Raw genomic sequence first — 18,838 nt, 5'->3', positions numbered from 1 at the left:
GACACTTCAAAGAAAGAAAACTACAGACCAATATCTCTAATGAACCTAGATGCAAAAATCCTCAATAAAATTCTGGCCACTCGGATACAAAAACATATCAAAAAAATTGTGCACCATGATCAAGTAGGATTCATCCCTGGGATGCAAGGCTGGTTCAATATACGGAAATCAATAAATGTTATTCACCACATCAATAGACTTAAAAATAAGAACCATATGATCATCTCGATAGATGCAGAAAAAGCATTCAACAAAGTACAGCATCCCTTTATGTTCAAAACTCTAGAAAAACTAGGGATAACAGGAACATACCTCAATATTGTAAAAGCAATCTATGCTAAGCCTCAGGCTAGCATCATTCTGAATGGAGAAAAATTGAAGGCATTCCCTCTAAAATCTGGAACAAGACAGGGATGCCCTCTCTCACCACTTCTGTTCAACATAGTTCTCGAAACACTGGCCAGAGCAATTAGACAGACGAAAGAAATTAAAGGCATCAAAATAGGAAAAGAAGAACTTAAATTATCACTATTTGCAGATGACATGATTCTATACCTAGCAGACCCAAAAGGGTCTACAAAGAAACTATTAGAGCTAATAAATGAATTCAGCAAAGTGGCAGGATATAAAATCAACACGCATAAATCAAAGGCATTCCTGTATATCAGCGACAAATCCTGTGAAATGGAAATGAGGACAACCACTCCATTCACAATATCTTCAAAAAAAATAAAATACTTGGGAATCAACCTAACAAAAGAGGTGAAAGACTTACACAATGAAAACTACAGAACCCTAAAGAGAGAAATAGAAGAAGATCTTAGAAGATGGAAAAATATACCCTGTTCATGGATAGGCAGAACTAACATCATCAAAATGGCGATATTACCAAAAGTTCTCTATAGGTTTAATGCAATGCCAATCAAAATCCCAACGGCATTTCTTGTAGAAATAGAGAAAGCAATCATGAAATTCATATGGAAAAATAAAAGACCCAGAATAGCAAAAACAATGCTAAGCAGGAAGTGTGAATCAGGCGGTATAGCGATACCAGACTTCAAACTATACTACAGAGCAATAGTAACAAAAACAGCATGGTACTGGTACCAAAACAGGCGGGTGGACCAATGGTACAGAATAGAGGACACAGAAACCAATCCACAAAACTACAACTATCTTATATTTGATAAAGGGTCTAAAAGCATGCAATGGAGGAAGGATAGCATCTTCAACAAATGGTTCTGGGAAAACTGGAAATCCATATGCAACAAAATGAAACTGAATCCCTTTCTCTCGCCATGCACAAAAGTTAATTCAAAATGGATCAAGGAGCTTGATATCGAATCAGAGACACGCCGTCTGATAGAAGAAAAAGTTGGCTACGATCTACATACTGTGGGGTCGGGCTCCAAATTCCTCAATAGGACACCCATAGCACAAAAGTTAATAACTAGAATCAACAAATGGGACTTACTCAAACTAAAAAGTTTTTTTCTCAGCAAAAGATACAATAAGAGAGGTAAATAGAGAGCCTACATCCTGGGAACAAATCTTTACTCCTCACACTTCAGATAGAGCCCTAATATCCAGAGTATACAAAGAACTCAAAAAATTAGACAATAAGAGAACAAACAACCCAATCAACAAATGGGCCAAGGACCTGAACAGACACTTCTCAGAGGAGGACATACAATCAATCAACAAGTACATGAAAAAATGCTCACCATCTCTAGCAGTCAGAGAAATGCAAATCAAAACCACCCTAAGATACCATCTCACTCCAGTAAGATTGGCAGCCATTATGAAGTCAAACAACAACAAGTGCTGGCGAGGATGTGGGGAAAAGGGTACACTTGTACATTGCTGGTGGGACTGCAAATTGGTGCAGCCAATTTGGAAAGCAGTATGGAGATTTCTTGGAAAGCTGGGAATGGAGCCACCATTTGACCCAGCTATTCCCCTTCTCGGTCTATTCCCTAAAGTCCTAAAAAGAGCATGCTACAGGGACACTGCTACATCGATGTTCATAGCAGCACAATTCACAATAGCTAGACTGTGGAACCAACCTAGATGCCCTTCAATGGATGAATGGATAAAAAAAATGTGGCATTTATACACAATGGAGTATTACTCTGCATTAAAAAATGACAAAATCATAGAATTTACAGGGAAATGGATGGCATTAGAGCAGATTATGCTAAGTGAAGCTAGCCAATCCCTAAAAAACAAATGCCAAATGTCTTCTTTGATATAAGGAGAGTAACTAAGAACAGAGTAGGGTCGAAGAGCATGAGAAGAAGATTAACATTAAACAGGGATGAGAGGTGGGAGGGAAAGGGAGAGAGAAGGGAAAATGCATGGAAATGGAAGGAGACCCTCAGAGTTATACAAAAGAACATACAAGAGGAAGTGAGGGGAAGGGGAAAAATAATACAAGGGGGACAAACGAATGTCAGTAGAGGGGGCAGAGAGAGAAGAGGGGAGGGGAGGGGAGGGGAGGGGGGATAGTAGAGGATAGGAAAGGCAGCAGAATACAACAGACACTAGTATGGCAATATGTAAATCAATGGATGTGTAACTGATGTGATTCTGCAATCTGTATATGGGGTAAAAATGGGAGCTCATAACCCACTTGAATCAAATTGTGAAATATGATATATCAAGAACTATGTAATGTTTTGAACAGCCAACAATAAAAAATTAAAAAAAAAAAAAAAAAAAGAAACCTGGCCTGTCCCCCAAGGGTTCAGCCATGGAACACGCTTGTTCACTGTGTCAAGGTGAACTGTGCCAAAGTGTGAAACTCCTTCCTTTAAACCTTGTCACTATTGTGGGAGGAAATCGAACTCATAAGCATGTCCCAGATGCCTTTTGTGTTATCACTGGTGGCTGCTGTTCAGGCTAATCACGAACGCTTGCTTCACCCCGGGTGACCCAGATAAAACCATCTGTAGCATGCCTGGTCCTGTCACAGTGGGGGATCTGGTTGGGTCATCAGGAGGGAGTCACTCCCTGAACCAGTTCTGGACTCGCCCTCTGCCGTCCTGGTAAGATCTCCCAGCCCTTCTGTCCCCAATCAGCCTGGAACTTTTCTAACCATGAAAGCAACTCTAAACTATGCTACCTGTTGCTGGGTACTTCCTATGTGTCAAACCTTTTTTATTTTCATGGTTACCCATTCCCTTTGTACAGAGGAGGAAAAAAAACGCAGAGGGATTTATTATTTTAATGTGCAGAGAACTTTAGAAAAAAAGGAGGGGATACTTTTTAAATTTTTTTTCAGTTGTTGATGGACCTTTATTTTATTCATTTATTTCTATGTGGTGCTGGGACTCAAACCCAGTGCCTCAAGCATGTGAGTCATTGGCTGCGCTACTGAGCCACAACACAACCCCTGCAGAGAGCTTTAAGGCTAAGACTTAGCAACAGATCCATCTGCTGGATCCATTTGCACTTCCCTGGCCATCTCTGTTCCGACCTTCTTCTTTCATTGAGTCCCCAGTAAGAGAACCTCACTAAGATTGCTTTGTCCTCCACACCCCCATCGCAGCTGGAACCCAAACTGGATTCAGAGCCCTGAAAGTATACAGGAGGATGCACACAGGGCACATACGATGCCATTTATATAAAGGACTTGATCATGCTCAATTCTCAATAACCACACAGTCTTGGAACTAACCCCCCCCCCCCATAACCAACCACAACTATGCACACACACAAACATATATACCAATGTGTGGTTATATGCAGGTGTGTGCAGATCCGTGAATATATGTGTAATGTATAAATTCCATTCTAATGTAATACCTGGTATGGAGGCCTCTATTGTGCATGAGTGTAAGTCATTCTGAAATGGAAATGCTTGGAGGCATTTGAAAAGCTACTTCCTGCCTATGAAACACAGGTCATTCTTCTCCACCAGTGGAGCAGGGAGAGGGGACAGGTGAGCATCTGAATTTGTGACCACTGATTCCAACACTAAGCACAAATCTGGGAGTGTCAGAAGTTCATCTTCAAGATAATATCTCCTTTTATCTGGCCCTGGGATCTGGTCATTTTAAAGTCAGTGTTCTGTCTGGTATGGCCACGAGTATGCTGAAAATGAAAGTGGACATGTCCTTCTGAAAACAACACATTTCCTTTTAAAATATCCTGTAAGCAGTTTCTCTGATACGTGACTTGTCAGACCTCATGGGACTCTTCACTATCTTTTCCTTCCCTAGGAAATTCACTGTGTTGGAAATCATATTTTGATTACATTTGCTTCCTCTGGAAAAAAAAAATAAAGCAGTGTCAAACTTCAGAAGTGGGTAAAGTTCTATTCTTTCCAGGAGTGGAGTGAAGTTCTCCAGGAACCAGGGTGGACCGGTGCTGGTTCCAGAGACATGGTGGCTGGGTCAGTCCCCTAACTCTAACCCTGCTGCGGTAGCCACCATGCTGAGCGAGAGCTGTTCATCAGGACGGACAGCAAAGCCTGCTCTTCAGAGAGTCATCCTGGAGTCATCAATCTGAGTCACTCCACGGTCACTCAGGGGCCCCTACCCATGTGGCTAAGTGGGCGTCCAAGGGAGGTTAGGCACTGAGACTATTTTCTATATTCTGAATATTTGTCTGATTTGGCCCTTTGGAGATATTCTTTTCCGATGTGCAATAGTAGTGTGAAAGAATGCTGATTTAAAAAACACTGATTTTTTTCATTAAAAACCAAAATAGTCATTGGAAAGATGCCCAGGACTCCTGGTGCTGGCTGCCTCTGTCCCAGGACCCCATAGATCACAGCTGCCCCAGCCCACGCCTTTCTTATCTGCAGAGGACCAGAGAAAACTCTTGTGTGTGACAGGGTTTGTAAAGATAGTTAGTGGGGACAGCATACTGGTTGTTGAGTCTAATTTATCCTTGCTTCTCTGTCCCCCACAGTAGTAACAGTGGGATCCCAGGAAGTATTTCCAAATCCTGCAATAAAAAGCACTATGCTACTGCAAAATAACACAATGTGAATAGAATCATTCTCTGGTACCTGTGGGCACATTGGATCCAGGACACCCCATGAATACCAAATATCTGCAAATGCTCAAGACCCTTATATAAAATGGTGTAATATTTGCTTATAATAAACATGCATTCTCCTGTATAGTTTAAATCATCTCTAGATTACTTATAATATGTGACACAGTGTAAATCCGAAGTAAATAGTTGTTATAGTTTGTTGTTGTATTATGTAGGGAACAATGACAAAAAAAATGTTTATACATTATTTTCTGAGCCATACTTGGCTCAATTCAAAAATGTGGAACCTAAGCGCACACAGGGCCAACCGTATACATGTATGAAACACAGAGACACTTTATAGTTTTCTTTTATAATATAGGTGCTTCTTTGTCACTAACTGGTTGGGTGCCTTCACATAAGTTGTTTTACCCCCTCTGCCTCAGGCCCTGGTTTGTTTCCTGACATATGATTGAACTTGACCTAGGTGGCTTCCCACTGTCCTTCCTGCCCTACAGTCTCAGGAGCTGTGCCTGCTTTGCATGGACTATGTTTGCTTGTCAGCTGAGGTGTCCCAGGGGCCAAACAGAAGAGCAGTTCAAATGTTGCAGGTGCCCATAACCACAGCTCAATTTCACGCAACCCTCATTTCACCCGTAGGTATTGATACCCATTGCATGGATGAGGAAACAGAGGTTTGCAGAAGTTACATAATTTCCCAGAAGTCCTGGAGCTAGTTCAGTGATGGATTCTGGGTTCAGGGCTTTTAGTGGCTGTGCATTGAGATCCTGCTGCAGTGCTAGACATGAAATAATAACTCAAGCAAGCACTTCAACAGGGGCCTGCCAATGTCTTCAGCACTCTACGTGCACTAACTTGCCCCGATCTTACTACAATCTTATCTCCGTTTGGCAATAGAAGAAACTGGGTACAGAAGGATTAAGCAACTTGCCCGGAGTCACAATGATAGTGTGGGTTCAGTAGTCATGTGCAGGAGCAAGATATAACTTACAGCAGCACTTCCATATCTTCCTAATAAAGTATGGAATGATTATTTCCCACATCTATTTGCAGAATAATGGCCCAGAAGTTTGCCCTTTACCAAAGAGATAGCTTCGAAGACCTCCCTAATGACTGTTTTAATTCCCCAAGAATCAAAATCACAGGGTCACTCACCCCTGAGCACTATCAGTTGGGTACATTAATAAAACACATTAGTTTCATAAGCAACCAACTTGGTCCAACTTTAATGGAGGAAGCTCTCCTAATTGTGTTCATTGGGACTTTTTTTCTTCCCTGTAAGTGACATAGTTATCCAAGAACTGAAAATGAACAAAATTCTGTGTCATTATAAACTACTGATTTGTACTATGCTAAAATGTTTATGTTTCATGGAGTCTAAAATGAACTCTCATTTAAGCAAAATATAATTTATTTTTTAAAATTTTTTCTTTAATTTCTTACCAACATGACAATAGTGGAATGCATTGCATTCATAATTATCCATTCACAGCACAATTTTTTGTAACTCTGTATATAAAGTATGTTCACACCAAATTATGCCATTATACATGAGCTGCCCCTTTTTTTGCATTACAATTCTTAATACACCTTTACACCACAATTTATAATATTTCTGTTTGTTTATAAGGTATGTTGACACCAAATTCACATCTTCATACATGTATTTTGTATAATGATGACCCTCTCTTTCCACCATCTTTGCTATTCCCCTTCCCCCCCCCTTTCCCTCCCATCCCCATTCCCTATCTAGAGGTAATCTTCTGAACAGATACTTCTCAGAAGAGGTTATACAATCAATCAACAAATATACGAAAAAATGCTTATCATCTCTAGCAATCAGAGAAATGCAAATCAAAACTACTCTAAAATATCATCTCACTCCAGTAAGAATGGCAGCCATTATGAAGTCAAACAACAACAAGTGTTGGTGAGGATGTGGGGCGGGGGGAAGGTACATTCATACACTGCTGGTGGGACTGCAAATTAGTGCAGCCAATTTGGAAAGCTGTATGAAGATTCCTTGGAAAGCTGGGAATGGAACCACCATTTGACCCAGCTATTCCTCTCTTCGGTCTATACCCAAAGGACCTAAAAACAGCATACTACAGGGACACAGCCACATCAATGTTTATAGCAGCACAATTCACAATAGCTAAACTGTGGAGCCAGCCTAGATGTTCTTCAGTGGATGAATAGATTTAAAAAATGTGGCATTTATACACAATGGAATATTACTCATCACTAAAAAAGAATAAGATCATGGCATTTTCAGGGAAATGGATGACATTAGAGCAGATTATGTTAGGTGAAGTTAGCCAATCCCCCCCAAAAAAATGCCGAATGTTTTCTCTGATATAAGGGGGGGTGACTCAAAGTGTGGTAGGGAGGGAGAGCATAGGAGAAAAAATGTAATTTATTGTTTGAGCAATTTAAGATAAACCTTTTAAACTTTTTAAAATTTAGGATGCAAAATAACTTTTAAAAATGACTTCTGTGTTCACACAACACCATTATAGAGAGAGATGGATGAAATTGAGGAAACGAAGCACAATTCATGTATTCTATAATTATTTGTTATCTACCAGATACTTGAGAATATAATGACAAAAATTTTGCCACAATTCCAATTTCTGGCCCATGGAGAAGGCTAAGGATAATCTCTACGATAGACATTGACATACTTAGGCTTCGTTATGAAACCAAAAAGTGCACAGTCCTAAAACCACCTGAAGCTCAGGAGGCATAGCTCCCTGGGAAAATGGCCTTTGATCTGAGATCTGAAGGTAGGAATTGCGGCTGGGAGAAGACAGCACCCAGCTGTGGAGAATAGCATATGATGGGAGGACAGGAAAGGCTCGTGGTGCCGGAGTCCAGAGCAAAGTGGTAACTAAGAACTGGGCCTTATCTAGTGGTACAGCAGGTCTGGTGGCACATTCAATTCCACCCTTCCTGCCTATTTTATTCAAGCAGTGTGCAGAGACTCCTGGGTCTCAGTGAAGGTTGGTCCAGTCCCCAGACCCAGAAAAGAAGTTAAGATGGGTTGGTTATATCTATTCCCCATTTTTAGTGACCAGTCAAGTTGTGGGCGTGTGACCCAGTTCTGACCAATAGAATGGAAATGGAGCCTGGTGGATATTTCCTGGGAAAAATTAGGTTGACAGACAGAACCTCAGAGCCTTGAAAAGAGAGATTCTTTTTGCTCTGTCTCTCTCTTCCTGGCTGTAATGTGATTACACGACACAGTGGCCATTTGGAATCAATGACAATTCTAATTACACAAAGCAAAATGGAGATAGATATATAAAGAGTCTAGGTTCCCAACATCACTGAGCCACTGAACAAGTTCCACAACTGCCTCTCTCAGGCTTCTTGGTATGTGAGATCATTAGGCTTTTGTGGCTTAGTCAATTTGAACTTTATGACAGAATACCACCGACTAGGTCATTTGTAAGCAGGAATTGATTGGCTCACAGTCCTGGAGACTGGGGAGTCCAATGTCAAGGCACTGGCATGTTTGATGACTCTGGTTCCAAGATGGTGCCTTGAACACTGTGTCCTCTAGAGGGGTGGGAGCACTTCATCTTTATAGGACAGAAGGCAGAACAGAAAAAAGCAAAAGGAGACTGTACTCGCCCATTTACAAGGCATTAATCTCACCCATGAGAGCAGAGACCTCACAGCCTGATGACTCCCACCTTTTAATACTAATACTATGGCAATTAAATTTCAACCTAAATTTTGGAGAGAACAAATATTGAGCCATAGCACCTTAAGTCATTGGTGGTCAAGTATCTTCTTACAGACCAATGCAACCCAAACTAACATGTGTGTGTGCACATACATATATATGCATTTTTGTTATCTATTATTGATAATTAATCATCCCCAAACTTAATGGTAGAAAACAACAATTTAATATTACCTCTCACAGTTCTGTAGGTTGACTAAGCTTAACTGGGTAATTCTCGCTTGAAGTCTTACATGTGGTTCCCGAAAGGCTGGGGCTGCACTGTCTGAAGGCATGACTGGGCTGGATTTCCAGGGTGGAGCACCGACATGGCTGGTGGTTGATGGTAGCTCTTGGTTGGGAGCTCAGCTGGGGTTACCAACCATTGTACCTACACATGGCCCTTTCGTGTGACTTATGAATCTCATAGTGTGGTAGCTGGTTAGAGGGAGTATCCCAAAAATGATCTTACAGGCTCAGACAGATACCCTAAGGTTTTTTATGATCTATCTTTGGAAGGTGGATGGCATCATTTTCATTATATTCTATTGGTCAAAAGCAAATACAGAGCCAACCCAAATTCAAGACATTAATGCCAGGAGGTATGATTCCATGGGAGGGTCACCACTGAAGAGTAGATGTCATACCATGGAAGGGTTTTAAGTGATAGATTCAGGGGGTTGCTGTGTTAAAAGGATTGGAGGAAAACAAAATGCAGGAGACTAGTGAGGTGATTTTGAAGGTCATTGGACTCCCCAGTCTACAGAACTGTGAGCCAATAAACTCTTGTTGGTGAGGGGCTCCCAACACCCCCCCAGTGACAAGTCTCAGTTCCAGAGTGGGGCTTATTATGGTAATTCCTTCCCTCCTTTATACTCATTCAGGAATGGGGCTGACTTGAGCCAATTTGGGCCCATGGGACTTGAGCAATGCTCTATAATCTCTGAGAAAGTTGGGTTTTGCTTTTAAAGAAAAAAACATTTGGAAACCTCAAAGCCAGTTTTTATGGTTACCTGAACATAAGCAGTGGGGACTATTGGTCTTAAAATGACCTTGGTATTGTCTTAAATGGAAGATAATCCTCTGATATATACAGAGCAGATGTCTCAAAAGAACCAGGGTCTTCATTGGCTTTGTTGAGCCACAGGATTGGGGCCATCCAAGAGTAAACTGAATCTCATTTTTTAAAATTTGACACGACTGATTGGAGCAGCAATGAGTACTGTGCACTTAGCAAGACATTAAAGGGGTTATTCAGAAGGACAAGGAGTGGGACAAAGGGAAAAATAAATGAATAGATGAACTACATGTTACTTTTAAACTTATGAATATGAATATCTCAACTTTATACCCCAAAGATTAAAACATGAATGATTAATGCATGAAGGACCCTTAAGGAACATCATCTGAGGAAAAGTTACAGGAAGAGATTCAAGGATGCGAATATAAAGTTACATGTTTAATATACCAGATTTATGGGAGATTTGGGAATTTTCAGCATTAATTTTCTTTGTATAACAAACTGACTTTGAATCCACCCAGAAATCCCTCTGCACCACACAATAAGAGTCTATTCCACTCTTCATACACATAAATCACTCTGAATAGCATTTGACACATTATTAAATATGTTAGTAAAAATATAACAAGATAATGAAGGACATGATTCTGGTTTAATTTTAATTCTTATCCAAGTAGTACACAGGGTGTAACTTAAGAACTCAAACATACAAGGTTTATAAAAACAACAACAGAAATCAGTCCTGGTCTACCTTTTCTTCATCCTAGATTCCCATTTCCAAGGTTCCACCCACTGTTTTTTTGTTATTGTTACTTTTTCTGAAAATTTTCTCAAATTTTTAAAGTGGCATTCTATTTGGCAATTTATGATGTTCTAGTTTTTTCTATTGTTCATTAACATGGCATTAGAGAAGAGAAAGGTATAGGTCTCTTATATTACTTCCCTTACCTGTTTCCCCTCCTCTCGGCTTCTCAATTTAGTTTTAACTCATTTTTTTTTTTTTGGTTATATCCATTCAGAATGTTTGTTGTAAATGACTTTAAAAACTGTTGTTTACTGTGGAGCCAAGTTGCGATGCCCTTCCCTCTCTGTAACAGTTTTCTCTTGAGCTCCTCACCTCCTTTTATTAATTTACTGATGTAGGACCCAGTTGTTCCACTCTTTCCGCCCTCTGGTGCCTTAATCCACTTTTCAGGTCACACTTTAATTGGCCACAACTGTCTTCCCTCCTCTCCTTTCTGTGAGAAAGCAAGCATGGGAGATCCATGTTTAAGAACTTCTTCTGGAACAAACAGTGCTGTTCACCAAATACTTCTGGCTCTGTTTTCCGAGCCAGGGTAACATGATCCTCCCATGACCCTTCCCGAGTAGACGTGGCGTGTCACTTTCATGACAGAGCACTTCATTTCCAGTGTGTCACCCTCCAGAGCATTTCTCTCTAACGTAATGACAGTTAATATTCAGGACAGTGACTATGTTGTAAACTCGGATTATGCAAAAGGAAACAAATTGCAGGATCCAACCTCCCCCACTTACAAAAGTACAAAGGATGTAGGATGAGCATGATATAAACCTTTGTTGTTATAAGCACAGAGATTTGGAGGTTTCTTGTTACTGCAGCATAACCTAACCTACCCGGCTTAACATATACTGTATGTTTTTACTTTTATGATTACTGGATAGTTTCCATAGTGACGGAATCCCCTCTGGAAATCATTTCCTTCACATGTTGGAAACCACTGGCTGCTGCTACTACTGCTGCTTCCTCTTCCTTGTCTTCATTTTTTCCCCCTTCCTCTCCTTCTTCTTCTTTTCTCCCTCTTCCTCCTCCTCCTTTCTTTACACCGTCTGGCTTCCAGAGGTGCTAATGAGAAATGTGATGCTACACACATAAGTATCCTTTTTACATGACCTGTCCTTCATCCTCCCTTTGGAAATCTCTAGAAGCTTTCTTTATTCTCATTATTCTCTGGCTTCATAATGGGATGACTGGTGGTAGAGTTCTTTATAATCACTGTGTAGGTCACTTGATGGAGCCTCTGAATCTAGACGCTCATGTCCTGCTTTGAGAATTTTCTCATATCATTTCTTAGGTCGCTTACTCCCAACCTTTCCCTGTGTGTTCTGTCTCTGGAACTTGCGTATTTAAATCTTGCAGGTCATAAACTGGAAGATTCTCTCATCTTTGTGTCTTTCATTCTTGAGTTAGTGGGTTTTGTTGCTGTGACAAAACACCTGAGAAAATCTACTTAAAAGGAGGAAGATTTATTTTGTCTCATAGTTTCAGAGGTTTCAGTCCATGGTCTGCAGGCTTCAGGACCATGGGCCTATGCTGATGCAAAGCATCATGGTAGAACAAAGCTACCTCATGATGGCCAAAAGAAGAAAAAGAGAGGGGAAGGAGCCAGGGACACAATAGTGTGTCCAGAGCACACACTCCCACACAACCCAGTTCCTCAATTAGACCCCACATCCCATAGTTCCCGCCACCTCCCAATAATGCCATCAAATATGAATGTATCAATGGATGTGAATTTAGAGCCCATGACCCAGTCATTTCCTAAAAGCACCACCTCTGAGCCTTGTTGTGTTGGGGGAAGCCTTCAACACATGATCCCTCAGGGTCATTCCAGATCTAAACCGTAACAGTCCCTCTCTTTAATGTCTTTGAATTTATAAGGCCTTTTTAAAACTTTATCTCATAAGGCTTCTAGGACATTCTTTCTTTTATTTCTGATAACATATTTAATTAAATAACACATTTAATTTTCATATTTCTGATACATTTTTAATTCCCAAGAGCTCTAGATGGTCCTTTATACAGCCCATGTCTCCACCCAGGGTACAATTATCTTCTTTTCCCCCCTGAAACTATAAGTTGTATGTATATATATATATTCTTCTGCTCTCAGGATAAAACTGGTTTGCCAAGTTCCCTTTTTAATGAGCTTTATATTTCAATATAAATTTGTCAATGTATATTAAATTTTATATTTACCAAAAACCATGAGAAAATAGCGAGGAGGGTGCCCATATGCCTTACCCCAGTTTCTCCTAGAATTAACATCTTACATTACTACACCATATTTCTTACAGTTGAGGAGCCAATACTTCCACATTTTTTTATTTTTTATTTTGATGTTGGTCTTTCATTCTAGATGCTTTCCTCAACTCTATGGTGACTCTTAGATGACTATTTGTACTTAAGAGCTAAGAAAATACAGATATATAAAGGAGTTGAATTGTAATACAATCTTTGTAGAGACTAAAGTAAATTGTCACACTAATTCGTAGATGACTCAATCTACATATTCAGTCTTTCTTAGCAGTCAAGAGTCCAAGATGAGAAAAAAAATTAAAATTTAGAATTTTAGAACTTCTTTTTACCCAAATATCTAACCAGAAAGTTATATCTAATGTGATCAACTAGAAATGATACCTGAGAAGTGTAATTAATAGACAAAGCAGAAGACAAGTTTAAAGCAAACGTAAAGAACATACCTAGAAAATAGTACTCTGAGGGAGAACTTCATAGCTCTTCTCTCCTGCACTTAGAGTCAGTCCTCTGTACACTACCAACCTTGTATCTCTGTTCCTAATCTCTTCTCTGAACTTCAGATGCAAACATCCAGCTGCCTTTGGGGTTTCTCCACTGGGGTGTCTGACACTCACTCCTAAACTTGCTCCTCATTTGGACTTCCCGTGATACTAGATTTTCATGCCAGCCACTCAGGGGTGCAACCCAAAGAAGTTCTTGATCTATTTGTTGTCTGACTACCCACTAGAATGTAAGTTTCCGGGAGGACAAGCACTTTGGGGGTAATTTTTGTATCTCCAGTGCCTGTATGAAGTAGGAGCTCTATAAATAATCATTGAATGAATGAATGTAGTGACATTAAATACTAACTCAATGGTCGGAGAGGGTGAATAGGCACCACTAGAAATAAATTAGTGAGCCAGAATATTGACATTAGGAATTCTGCCAAGATGAAATGCAGAAGGTTAAAAAAGGAAAAATTTGAAAAGAATTTATATAAAAGATAAATATAACATATATATATATATTCAGAAAATGGACTTTTTATTGTAATAAAATATATACATATACATATTATAAAATTCACCATTTCAACCTCTTTAAGTGTATAACCTGGTGGAATCAAGTATATTTTCATTTGCCTTTTTGACCATTTTTAGTACTTCAGGAAATGTCTGCTCAAGTCCTTGCTCACTTTTCAGCCGAATGGCTTGTTGTGGTGATGACTGTTACTTTATAGAATTTCTGTATACACAGTGGATGTCTATCTCCATGCACTCTCCATACACTCTGGATATTTATCTTCGTTCACTCCTCTATCCGATTTAAGGCTTTGCCAGTGATTTCTCTCAGAAATAGTTTTTAAAAGAGACAACAAAAATAATAAGGAAATATTCAGAGAAGCACTTGACAACACTGTTCTAGAGCTGAAGAAAGATACAGCCCTTCAGTTGGAAAGACCCTAACTAGTACTCAAGAAGAATAAACTTAAAATGTTTAACTTTGTTACACATAATGCCTATGTACATAAGGTATATTCATAGGTACATGTCATAATGCTTTATACGGTTATATGCACTTAACATTTTTCCATAAATACACTTCATAAACATATCATGAATATATTTATATAATATGTTTTTTCCATAAACACAGTGTCTCTGAAATTTATCCATGTTGATACATGTAAATAGTGGCTAAAATAAATTTGACGTATACTTTTTCATATTATTGTAAAGTTTCAAAGGAACACATCATTCCAACAAAAGGAAGTATAGAGCTATGAACATCAAATAAACTCGAATCCAAGATCAGCACGTGAAATAGTATGAGAGTGTTACTTAATTCTAACAGAAAAAGGAATCATCTGGGGGGATGTCTGAGATAAAATATACAGCATTTGAAGAAAAATAAATAGGGAAACTCAAACCTGATTAAGAACACCGTTCCTCCAAAGGCAGCCTGAAGTGATCCATGAAAATGGTTGGCTATCTACTTGATTCAGAAAAACTCCACTAAAGTATGCCCATCAGGAGTCCAGTGGGGCTGTCCACAAAGGGTTCTGAGCTTTTACTGTACATGTTGATCTTAAGGGGTTTTTAAAAAGTTAGAATGATTTTAATTGTACTTACTTAGATACAGTGAGGTGATGTGATAGATGTACACGATGTGTAATGCCCTGATACAAGGGGCTAGGTGTAGATTCTCTGGTCATTGAGAACACCCAGGTGGACAAAGCACCTGAGACATCCTGGTGATTACAGAATTCATGGTCAGATTAACCCATGCATAAGTTCCCCCACTACCTACAGATGGTCCTCACTGAAGAGGGTAAATCGCCCCTAAACCAGAACAGGAGGCTGCACAGAAGAAAAAGTTATCCACAAAAAACAAACAAACAAAAAAAAACACTGAAGGAACAAGATTCATGGCATGGAATGAATTCAGCACAAAACAAATGCACATGAAAGTTTTTAAAAGAAGAGCACATAACCCAAAATCATCAAGCATGTGAAGAAAACCAACACCAACAAGGAATCTATTGCTTCTGTGAACAGTTAATAAGTCAAATACTTATAAACACTGACCTTAGTATAGTTGGTACTCTGTATCTGTGCATTCAGCCAATCTCAGACCACAAATAACTGGAAAAAAAATTTGCAAAAAAAGTGTTTCCTGTTGCTCTTCTCTAAACAATACAGTATAACAACTATTTATATAGTGTGTTAATCAGTTTTCTGTCACTGTGACAAATATGACAACTAACAAAGAGGAAAGACTTGTTTCAGTCCATGGTCAGTTGGTCCCATTGCCATGGACCTGTGGTGAGGCAGAACATCGTGGTGGGCAGAATCTGGTAGAGAAGAGTTGTTCAGCTCATGGTGGCCAGGAAGCAAAAGAGGGGGGGGGGGTCAAGGACCAGGTATCCCCTTCGAGGACACACCCCCAGGAACCTACTTTCTCCAACTAGGTTCCCCTCCTGAAGTTTCCATCAGTTCATTAGCACCAGCAGCCGGGAGCCAAGCCTTCAACATGGGAAGTTTGGGGTATTCTAGATCCAAACTATAACACATAGCAGTTCCATCATGTTAGACATAAATATAACTAGAGCTAATTTAATGCATGGGGAGGATTGCATAGTTTAAATGCAAAGACCACACCATTTTATATAACAGATTTGAGCCTCTATGGGGGACCTGGAACTAATGTCCCTGTGACACCAAGGGACAATGCATGATTGTATCCTCAAAGGAACAGTGAAGTTGTTCAGATTTCCTACGTCCCACTTTTCTGCAATCAACTCTCATCAACTTGTGGCCCACCCCCACTGCACTGGTCAAGGTCACCAGCGATAGCTATGTTGGACAAGCCTTAGTCACCTTGGGCCTCTCGGCAGCATCCCCTCAGACAGACACTCTGACATTGGAAGCACTCTGGTTTTCCTCTGACCTTCCTGAGGTTCCAATTTTGTCCGTTTTGTCGGCCTTGCCCTGGGTCTTGGGCCTCTAGCTTCTTCTTTCCTTCCTTCCTTCCTTCCCTAGATGATGTCAGGAACCTGTTTACCCGGCTGGGTCCTCAACATCTCTCCCTGCAGTCTATGTGTGGCAAGTTAACATTCAACACTCAGCACCTGATGTGTCCCCCCAAACCTCCTCCTCCTGCTACCTTCCTCATCGGGTCACTGGCAAAACTGTTCTTCGAGTTCTCAGGACACAACCTTGACACCTCTGTCTTCTTCTTCATAAGGTTCAGAGAACTCATCAGAAAATCAGTGTAAGTGCTTCAGGACGCCACCAGTTCTCTTATCGTCCCCTCTGCCTGTGCCCTGATTCAGAACTCTCAGATTACTCAGATGGCATGAGTGCGGTGCTTCAGGGTCCGCTGGCCATGAAGACAGCCCTCACACTCTGGACACACAGGGCTGGTCCTTGCAAGTCTCATTTCTCCTCTTCCCTCCTCTCTTGGCTGGTTCTCAGGCACCCACCCACAGGAGACTGAAAGAGACAGAGGGTGACTGGGAGGCTCATACTCACCACTGCCTTAAGCAAGATCACCAGCAGCAGTTTACTTAATTCGGGGCTGCTCTCCCTCCAGACTGTCCACCATCTGCAAGGCAGTTCAGGAAAATCCCTCCTCTCTGTGTCCTTCAGGTGGAAGACCAGCAAAGGCCTCCTGCTGATGTCAGGTTGCCACATCATTCCTGTATCCCCTGTTGCTCCTGCCATGGCCTTTACAAAAATCTCTCTGCCACCAGTTCTCTGTAGTGCCCACCAATGGATGAGTGGATTAAAGAAAATGTAGTACATATGCAAATGGGAATATGATTCAGCCCTAAAGAAGAATAAAATCCTACCATTTGCCGCAACATGAGCGAACCTGGAAAACGTAGGCTAAGTGAAATAAGCCAGATGCATTAAGACAAGTACTGCATGATCTCATTGGTATGTGCAATTTATAATAACTGATCTCATGGATGTTGAAAGTAAATAATGGTTACCATAGGCTGGAATTGAGGGGAGAAGGGATTTGGGAGGGGTTGGATAATGGGTACAAAGTTAGAGTTAGGAGGAATAAGTTCTCTATACCATAGAGGTGTGATTACTTAACACCAACATATTGTATATTTCATAATAACTAGAAGAGAGGATTTTGAAACTTCTCACCACAAAGAAATGACAAATGATGGATGTGTTAATTTCCCTGATTTGTTCATTATATAACACTTATGGGAAAGAAAATGTCACATTGCACCATCCCCCAAAAAAGATCACTCTGAAATACCATGAGTAAAAATGCTGCAATTGCTACAGTGTAGAGTCCAGAACTGGCTCTCAGGATAAAAGAGACTGCATCATATATTTCAGAAAATCAATGAAAAGGTTATAGTCAATTCATTCATCAATATCTTTGGTGGATAAAATAGTTTATTCATATGATGATTACCCCGCCCCCACCCCTCCCTTTCGCTCCCGCAGGCCTCCTTCGGCTCAGTGCGCAAGCGCCAAGAGGTGCTGGGCGCGAAGACGTCACTAGGCCACGCCGCGCACTATTTGACGTACTGGTGACCCGCCTTCCGGAAGGAAGCTCAGCGGCCGACCATGGCGACCGCCGCCGAGCAGTGGGTCCTGGTGGAGATGGTACAGGCTCTCTACGAGGTGGGCTCCGAGGACCGGGAGGCCCACGCACCCCCGGCCCTGGGGAGGGTGACACGGCGCGTGTGGACTTGCGGTCGGAGGCCTCAGCTGGGCTGACCGGTGCCGGCCGACTCGGCGTTCCTGTGAGAGGACTCCTGGAGTCGCTGTCCCGGCGGCCGAGCGTGGGCTGTGGGCAGGGACCCGCCGCGCCCGGACGGGAGCTTTTGACTTGAGCCGCAGTGGGCCGAGGGAAACGGGGGCCCTGGGAAAGCAGAGTGGGACTAAGGGGAGAACGGAGTTGGCGCAGGCTCCGGGGAAGCGCGGTCGGAGGGGCCTGGGAGAGGAGGCGCCGGAGAAGGGGCAGCGGCCGCTCGGAAAAGCCTGGAGGACCGTGTAGCCCGTTTTCGTCGGGACGGGGAGGCTGGGTTGGAAAAGCAGCTGACGGTTCAGGACTGAGGCATATTAGGTCGTTGTCATCCCATTGTCTGTCTCGAAAGCTTATGTCTCTTAATAGACTTCAGGTAGACAATAAGTTCTTTTTTTATTTTTATTATTTTATTATTTTAATTTTTTTAAATTTTTCTATTGTTGGCTGTTCAGAACATTACATAGTTCTTGACATATCATATTTCACACTTTGATTCAAGTGGGTTATGAACTCCCATTTTACCCGTATACAGATTGCAGAATAAGTTCTTAAAGGGCTGGCGTTTGAGATGCGTGAGACCCTATGAAATACCAGAAGAGCAGCTTTTAGAGAATGTTCGTGTAACAGCTGAACTTTCTGCTGCGTCTCTCTCGGTCTGTTCAGGGCAGTAGTCACTAAGCACATGTAGCTGTAAACATTTCTTGAGGAGGAAAAGAAGTGGCATTTGTGAATTTTATTAATTCACTAGACTAATAGTTTC

The 18,838-nt window shown here is 41.1% G+C and overlaps 1 protein-coding gene across 2 annotated transcripts in view; it reads left to right on the top strand.

The window, feature by feature from the left end:
* The first annotated feature begins 17,866 nt into the window (after positions 1-17,866).
* Sptlc1 (serine palmitoyltransferase long chain base subunit 1) overlaps positions 17,867-18,838 on the top strand; it is a 75,062-nt gene continuing 74,090 nt past the window's right edge. For both annotated transcript variants that reach the window (XM_071602577.1, XM_071602576.1), the window contains exon 1: positions 17,867-17,951. In XM_071602577.1, the coding sequence (XP_071458678.1) occupies positions 17,895-17,951 (57 nt within the window). In that variant the 5' untranslated portion in view covers positions 17,867-17,894. The remainder of the gene's footprint in view (positions 17,952-18,838) is intronic.

This window comes from Marmota flaviventris, chromosome 16, assembly GCF_047511675.1.
Source record: "Marmota flaviventris isolate mMarFla1 chromosome 16, mMarFla1.hap1, whole genome shotgun sequence".
NCBI classification, from domain to species: Eukaryota; Metazoa; Chordata; class Mammalia; order Rodentia; family Sciuridae; genus Marmota; species Marmota flaviventris.
This window is presented reverse-complemented; position numbering and strand designations above follow the sequence as displayed.